We start from the raw sequence: 8,242 nt of genomic DNA on the forward strand, positions 1-8,242 counted from the left end.
TATCTATCTATCTATCTATCTATCTATCTATCTATCTATCTATCTATTTATTTGTCACAGTGCTTCTCACCTTTTCTTCCCGGGATCCTATTATGTACACTCTGGTAGTTTGAATGACGATGGCCTCGTAGGCTCATATAGTTGAATAATTGCTCTCCAGTTGGTGGAAGTGTTTGGGAAGAATTAGGAGATGTGGCCTTATTGGAGGAGGTGTGTCACTGGGGGTGCACTTTTAGGTTTCAAAAACCCTCGCCATTCCCAGTTAGTTCTCTCCTTTGCCTCCTAAGGCAAATAAGGATTGTAAGCTCTTCTGGATGTCCGCTGTCATGCTCCCCACCATGATGGTCATGGACTCATCTTCTGAAACTATAAGCTCCCATAAATACTTTCTTCTAAATGTTGCCTTGGTCATGGAGTTTTGTCACAGCAACAGAAAAGTAACTAAGACATATAATTGTCATGCTTGATGGTGGCCCATAGGACGAAGTGAGTCTATCAAACTCTACTTATTGTTTTTTGTTTGGTTTTACTGCTAAGGCTTAGCACCCAGATCTCTTGGGAATTATATCCTCTGCCCTTTTCATTTTTCTTAATTTCTTTCAGCTCGTCAACTGGATAATTTCAATAAACCTATCTTCAATTTCACAGGTTCTTCAGTCTGCTAAAATCTGCTGTTAAACTCTTTCAGGGATTTTCCATGTCAGTTTTCAAGTACAGACTTTCTATTTTAGCTGGTTAAAGTAGAAAAAAAAATGAAACCTCAAAATTGCATGTTGGGCGGAATGGGTAACAATGCGAGAACTTGGCAGGGGTAAATATGTTCAAAATACATTGTATGACATTCTCAAAGGGGGAAAAAGCCCTTTGGCTATATTTCAGAGTCGCAATAAGGTTGATTTTGGTAGTTTTCTCCCCTTGCTTACTTGTATTTGTGAACATCTGGCCTCCCCACGCTTTCCAATAACAGCATTCATCCCTGTGAGTTATGTTTCTAAGTTCAACTACTTTGCTAACATTTTAAAAAGACGTGTATTCCTTCCTTTATGTATATACAAACACGTGCTTGCACGACAGAATGCATGTAGAAGTCAGAGGCCAACTTTTGGAAGTTGGTTCTCTCCCTTTACCATTGGGATGCCAGGGATCAAACTGACACCATCAGGATTAGTGGCAAGGGTCTTACTTGCTAAGCCATCTTATGGGCTCTCTTGTTAACATGTTAATTTGTTTGCTAGTGTGTAATTTTTTTTCCTGAAAAGAAGGCCACCGCAAGAGACATACACATGAAAATGTACTTTTGAAAATCAATAAAATGATTTTATTCCATATACGCAGAATGAAAATATCTTTGATCACTTACATTTTTTACAAATAAAAAGAACAATACTGCTCCATATAAACTTTTATATAAACATCAAAGAAAATATACATATTATTTTTCCTTTCAGTGCTTCCAAAGCACAAAATGAACAAGTCCACCTGAAGACTTTCTGTTGCCACATGCAAGAACAAATGCCAGAGTTTCGTGCAGCCTCAGGTGTACTTTGCCATGTTTTTAGACAAAATGAAAGAGCACTGGAGGTAGATTGTGGGGTGAATCTCCCTGCCCCTTCCCAGAGAGAAAGAAGTTACCTAAGTAGCAGCTTTTTACTCTTTGATTCCAACTATCCTGAATATTGCATGATTTAAAAGGCACAGCTAGAAAGTGTTGAGAAATGTGATTAGCACATGATTACCACTTAGATTCTATACGCTGACTTGCTCTACAGCACACAATGAGGACAGCAGGTACTGTGCTCCTCGCAGGTGTCCCCTACTCACTCAGAAAAGTGTCTGGAGGAGCATCGCTCAAATGAGTGAACTCTGTTAGCTAGAGTAGGAACAGTAGTGCTTCACGATTTAACATCGCTTCTCCTAATTGAAAAAAAAAAAAAAAACAAAACAAGAAGATGAAAAAAAATATTTTCAATCATAATTCTTAAGGCAAAAGCCCAGATTTTGCTTCCAGATAATTGTTAAGAGCTCTAGTCAAGTGCTTTCTTGTAGCCTGAGTTAGGTCATTCCCTTCACTCAAACATTGTAGAGGGCTTCAGTAACGCCCCCATTCCATCCAACAGCACAGAAAATGTGTCCTTTTTCCGCAGTTGGCTTGGCATTAACACGATGATCTACTGTTGATGTGATTCACATTGTTAGGAAGGTGATGGGAATTTATTTTCTCTAGTATCTTCTCAAGGTACTGAATTAAGACTCTTCTTTTAAACCTGAAAATACAAACAAATATTACTAACCATAAGAACCATAGATGACTTCACGATGTTCAGAGTGTTGTGCAACCTGCAAGTTAAAGGGAGTAGAAGTCATCCTCATGGAAAGGCATGGCTTGTCAAGTGAGAGTGCCAATCCAAGGCACGCACAGACATTAGCTAGAACCCATGAGCCAGGACTCCAGCAGTAGCCATCTCAACACTGTAGGAAGCAGCATTAACTAGGAATGAGGACAAGTGCTTTCATAGATCAAAACAGAGCCTATCCCCTCTTTGTCTTTCATTGGATCCTACTACTAAATTAAAACAAACCCCCCTCAAAAATAAACACACACACACACACACACACACACAAAACAGAACCAGAAGCAATTAGAAAATCTTTAGAAGTTTGGTTTATACCCACCTTGCAGCTTCCTTAATGGTAAACTCAACAAACTGTTTCTTCATCTCCAGAGGTCCCTGAACTTCTTCAAGCAAAATGAAAATCCTTTCATACTCTGATGATAGTACAAAAAAATGAGTGTTATAAAAATATGAATGGGAAATGAAGTTTAATCATTATTCATCCTTGGAAGTCATTTTTCATGGGTAAAAACTCATAAGCATAGCTAGTATGTTAAACATTAAAATCAAATGTCTACACACATTCATGAGGGGAATTCTTTTATTTATTTATTTATTTTATTATTAATCACACTTTATTCACTTTGTATCCCCCCATAAGCCCCTCCTTCTTCCCCTCCCAATCCCATCCTCCCTCCCCTTTCTTCACGCATGCCCCTCCCCAAGTCCACTGACAGGGGAGGTCATGAGGGGAATTCTTATAAACAATACTCAAATGAGATAAGCTGAATACTGTTTGCCCCAAACTGCCCTAATCCATGAAGCCTGTGAGTATATTACGATATATGCATTATACACTGGTAGAATTATGCTCTGGATATTGAGTTTTCCAAGATTATGCACAGAGTTTCAATGAAACTATTAAAATTATCCTTTAATATGGAGTATGGACGGTTGATAGCTTCTGGAAGAGGAAGTGTTGCAGGGTATTTGATCACACTGTGACTCCCAAGATTATGTTATTTCCTGGAAAAAAAAAAAACCTGTTTCTAGTTGTGGTGTGGCTCAGCCCTAGCACAGGCCTTTAATCCAAGAGCTTTCTGCTTGAATACTGTAAACAGGATTAAATAAAGTCAACCATTTGTCAAGAAGCTGAGCAAGCAACCAGTTGACAGGAAGTAAACATAGAACTATTAAGAAAAAAAGACAGAAAAGAATGGGAAGTCAGGAGTACAGACAGACCCACAGGAAGTAGAAGGGAGGGAAATTCAGTTTGAAAGAGGTTTTTGAAACAGAGTGGGAGAGGAGGCATTTCTTCTGGGATGTCTGTTGAGGAGGAAGGTCAGTTGCTTGCTTTCTCTGCCTCTCTGAGCTAGCAGGCTTTTTACCCCAGCACCTGGCTCCCAAGTCTTTATTGGTAAAATTGAAAGTTTGAGCTTTTGTTAAAACTGACAAGGGGGTAGGTTGACTGTGCTCCAGTGGATGGCCTTTCACCCATGAGTACATGGTGGATTCAACTAGTTACTAAAAGGAGAGAGGAAGCTGAATAGGTAAGAGGTGGGGTGCATCTAGGACAGAGTTCGTGGAGGAGTTGGGGATGAACAGTGTCAAAATATATTGTAGACAGCTCTCAAATAATTAATGAAAAAACAAAATCTTTATATATATATATTACAATTTGTTCACTTTATATTGCAATTGTAGGGCCCTCCCTCCATTTTTCTCACCCAGCCCACTGAAAGGGGGAATCCTCCTCACCTACCATCTGACCCTAGCCTCTCATGTCTTATCAGGACTGCCTGGATCCTCTTCTTCTGTGGGCTGGCTAGGTCACTTCACCAGGGAAAAGTGGTGAAGGAGCAGGAACCAAGTTCATGTCAGAGACTGTCTCTTCACCCTTTACTAGTGAACCCACATGGAGACTGAGCTGTCTATGGGCTATGTCTGAGCAGGGATCTAGGTTGACTCTGGGCATAGTCTTTGGTTGATGCGTCAGTCTCTGCAGGACCCCAGTGAGACCAGATTTTTTTTTTTGTTGTTCTGTTGGTCTCCTTGTGGAGCTCCTGACCTTTTGGGTCCTTCTACTTCCCCCTTCTTCCATAAGACTCCCTGCACTCTGTCCAAAGTTTGGCTGAGTCTCTGCATCTGCTTTGATCCCCTGTTGGGTGGAGTTCTCCAGAGGACATCTATGGTAGGCTTCAGTACTCATCCTCTCTTCCAACATTTCTGGTGTCTCTCCTGTTTTCCCTTCTGAATGAGAATTAAGCATCCTCCCTAGGATCCTCCTTGTCATTTAGATTCTTTAGGACTGTATATTTTAGTATGTTTATCTTATATTATATGGCTAATATTTGCTTATAAGTGAGTATATACCATGAGTGTCTTTCTGGTTCAGGGTTACCTCACTCACGATGACCTTTTCTAGTTCCATCTATTTACCTGCAAATTTCATGATTTTCTTGTTTTTAATTGCTGAGTAGTATTCCATTGTGTAAATGTACCAGAATTTCTCTATCCATTCTTTGGCTGAGGGACATCTAGGTTGTTTCCAGATTCTGGGTATTACAAATAAAATTTCTATGAGCACAGTTGAGCAAATGTCCTTGTTGTATGGTTGAGCATCTTTCAGGCATATGCCCAGGATTGGTATAGCTGAGTCTTGAGGAAGGGCTATTCCCAATTTTCTGAGAAAGGGCCAGATTAATTTCCAAAGTGGTTGTACAAGTTTAAATTCCCACCGGCAATGGAAGGAGGGTTTCCCTTTCTCCATATCCTCTCCAGCATGTGTTGTCACTTGAGTTTTTGGTCTGAGCCATTCTGATGGGTATAAGGTGAAATCTCAGAATCATTTTGATTTGCATTTCCCTGATGATTAAGGATATTGAACATTTTTTAAAAGATTTATTTATTATGTATACAATATTGTGTCTGCATGTACACCTGCATGCCAGAAGGCACCAGAGCTCCTTATAGATGGTTGTGAGCCATCATGTGGTGGCTGAGAATTGAACTCAGGACCTCTGGAAGAGGTCTGGCTAGTGCTCTTAACCTCTGAGCCATCTCTCTAGCCCATGAACATTTCTTAAATGTTTCTCAGTCATTCAATATTCTTCTGTTGAGAATTCTGTTTAGCTCTGTACCCTATTTTTTAATTGGATTATTTGCTTTGTTGCTGCTTAATTTCTTGTTCATTATATATTCTGGATATTAGCCCTCTGTCAGATGTAGAGTTGGTGAAGATCTTTTCCCAGTCTGTAGGCTGTCATTTTGTTCTGCTGACAGTGTCCTTTGTTTTACAGCTTTTCAGTTTCAGGAGGTCCCATTTATTAACTGTTGCTCTTAGAGCCTGAGCTGTTGTTGTTCTGTTCAGGAAGTTTTCTCCTGTGCCAATGAGATCAAGGCTCTTCCCCAATTTTTCTTCTAACAGATTTAGTGTGGCTGGTTTTACATTGAGGTCTTTGATCCACTGGAATTTTAATTTTGTGCAGGGGGATAAATATGAATCTATTTGCATTTTTGTATATGTAGACATCCAGTTAGACCAGCACCATTTGTTGAAGGTGCTTTCTTTTTTTCATTGTATGCCTTTGGCTTGTCAAAAATGAGGTGTCTATAGTTGTGTGGGTTTATTTCTGGGTTTTCTATTTTATTCCATTGATCCACCAGTCTGTTTCTATGCCAGTACCAAGCACTTTTTATTACTGTTGCTCTATAATACAGCTTAAGATCAAGGATGGCAATACCTCCAGAAGATCTTTTATTGTACAGGATTATTTTACTTATTCTGGGTTTTTTGTTTTTCCATATGAAAATTGTTCTTTCAAGGTCTATAAAGAATTTAGTTGGTATTTTTATGGGCATTTCATTAAATCTGTAGATTGCCTTTGCAGGATAGCCATTTTTACTATGTTAATCCTACCAATCCATGAGGATGGGAGATCATTCCATCTTCTGATATAAAGACTTGAAGCTTTTTTCATACAGCCCTTTCACTTGCTTGGTTAGAGTTACACTAAGATACTTTGTTTTTTGTGACTACTGTGAAGGGTGTTGTTTCCCTAATTTCTATCTCAGCCCATTTATCTTTTGTATACAGGGACAAGACAAGGCTGCCCACTCTCTCCATACCTCTTCAACATAGTTCTTGAAGTCCTAGCCAGAGCAATAAGACAACTAAAGGAGACCGAGGGGATACAAATCAAAAAGGAAGAGGTCAAAGTGTCACTATTTGCAGATGATATGATAGTATACATGAGCGACCCCAAAAATTCAACCAGAGAACTCCTCCAGCTGATAAACACCTTCAGCAAAGTGGCCGGATACAAAATTAACTCAAAAAAACCAGTAGCCCTCCTGTATACAAAAAAAGTGGCTGTTTTTTTTTTTTGAGTTAATTTTTTTCCAGCCACTTTACTGAAGGTGTTTATTTGCTGTAGGAGTTCTCTGGTAGAATTTTTGGGGTTACTCATGTATATTATCATATCATCTGTGAACAGTAATACTTTGACTTCTTCCTTTCTGATTTGTATCCCCTTTATCTCCTTTAGCTCTCTTATTGTTCTAGCTAGGACTGCAAGTACTATGTTGAAGAGATAAGGAGAGAGTGGGCAGCCTTGCCTTGCCCCTGATTTCCATGGAATTGACTTAAGTTTCTCTCCATTTAGTTTGATGTTGGCTACAGGCTTGTTGCATATTGCCTTTACTATGTTTAGGTTTGTTCCTTGTATCTCTGATCTCTCCAAGACTTTAAGCATGAAAGGGTATTGGATTTTGCAGCATCTAAGGACATGATCATACAAACAAAATCTTAAAAGTCAGAAAGAAAAAACGTTAGTAAGAGAAGCAGACGTCAAATAAGAGAGATGTGTTGTGCTACTGACTTGATGCAGAAAGGGACCAAGGCCACGGGAAAGTGTAGCCTTCAGAAGCCAGGAAAGTCAAGGAAATGGGCGCTGCCTTTACCTCTGAGAAGCAACACTGGCCTGCTTGCTTGCCTTCACTTTAGTTCAGGAAAAAATATATTCCAAAGTCTGAATTCCAGAGCTGTAAATTAATCAGTTTGTGCTGTCTGGTGCTATGGACTGTCTGATAACTTGTTATAGCAGAAAAATGATACTCCTTTTAAGTCAAGGCCAGAAGAATTACTTTTAAGTCACGAGAAAGCTCAAGATGAAGCAAAAAACCACTGCATGTCAAGGCTCTACCCTGGGGCTAGGACTATAACTCAACAGGTAGAGTGCCTGCTTAACAAGCACAAGACCCTGAATCCAATCATTAGCATCATCTTAATGGACTTCAGTAGCATATACCTGGAATCCTAGCACTATGCAGTTGGAGACAGGAAGATCAGGCATTATCAGCAGCCTGGACTATACAGTGAGCTCAAGGCCAACCCAAGTTGTATGAAAGACTGTCTCAAAACCAACAATAAAAATCTCTTCTGAATCTTACAACAAGTGGGATCTCCCAGTGCATTATTTATAAATATTGCATGCCTACTTACTCCGTCCAAACTTTCGAACTTCTTTCATTAGTTGATGCTTTATGTCAGCATTGATGCCTTGTGCCATCGCAGGAGTGATTTGCATTGAATTTGGTACCATTTCCAAAGCAGATGCCACTGTGATTGTTCGGTCATCTACAGAAAGACTGCAGGCTTTGGCTTCTCCTACAAGTATATTATTACCAGGTTTGAGAATGAGTCCGTCTTTCCTGAGACCAGTAAAGTCATCAGACATAGAATCCAACTGGCTGGATATAAGGCCATCTCCTGCCATATTCATAAACTCTGCTGGAGGAGACTTTACTAAGAAGCCATCAGATGGGCTTTGCCCGTTTTCCATCTTCTCTTCATGGGTATCGTGAATGACAGTGGCATCTGGAAAGCAAATTAAGAAGTTTATATGTGA

General features: G+C 39.6%; 1 protein-coding gene across 1 annotated transcript in view; it reads right to left on the reverse strand.

Moving 5' to 3' along the window:
- Positions 1-1,336: 1,336 nt before the first annotated feature.
- LOC129671013 (integrator complex subunit 6-like) overlaps positions 1,337-8,242 on the reverse strand; it is a 61,467-nt gene continuing 54,561 nt past the window's right edge. Inside the window, exons 16-18 of the mRNA XM_055599657.1 lie at positions 7,837-8,211; positions 2,674-2,767; positions 1,337-2,264 (exon numbers count right to left, since the gene is read on the reverse strand). Coding sequence (XP_055455632.1) covers positions 2,156-2,264; positions 2,674-2,767; positions 7,837-8,211 — 578 coding nt within the window. The 3' untranslated portion in view covers positions 1,337-2,155. The remainder of the gene's footprint in view (positions 2,265-2,673; positions 2,768-7,836; positions 8,212-8,242) is intronic.

The sequence above is a fragment of the Psammomys obesus genome, unplaced genomic scaffold (assembly GCF_907164565.1).
Source record: "Psammomys obesus unplaced genomic scaffold, mPsaObe1.curated_primary_1811, whole genome shotgun sequence".
Taxonomy (NCBI): Eukaryota; Metazoa; Chordata; class Mammalia; order Rodentia; family Muridae; genus Psammomys; species Psammomys obesus.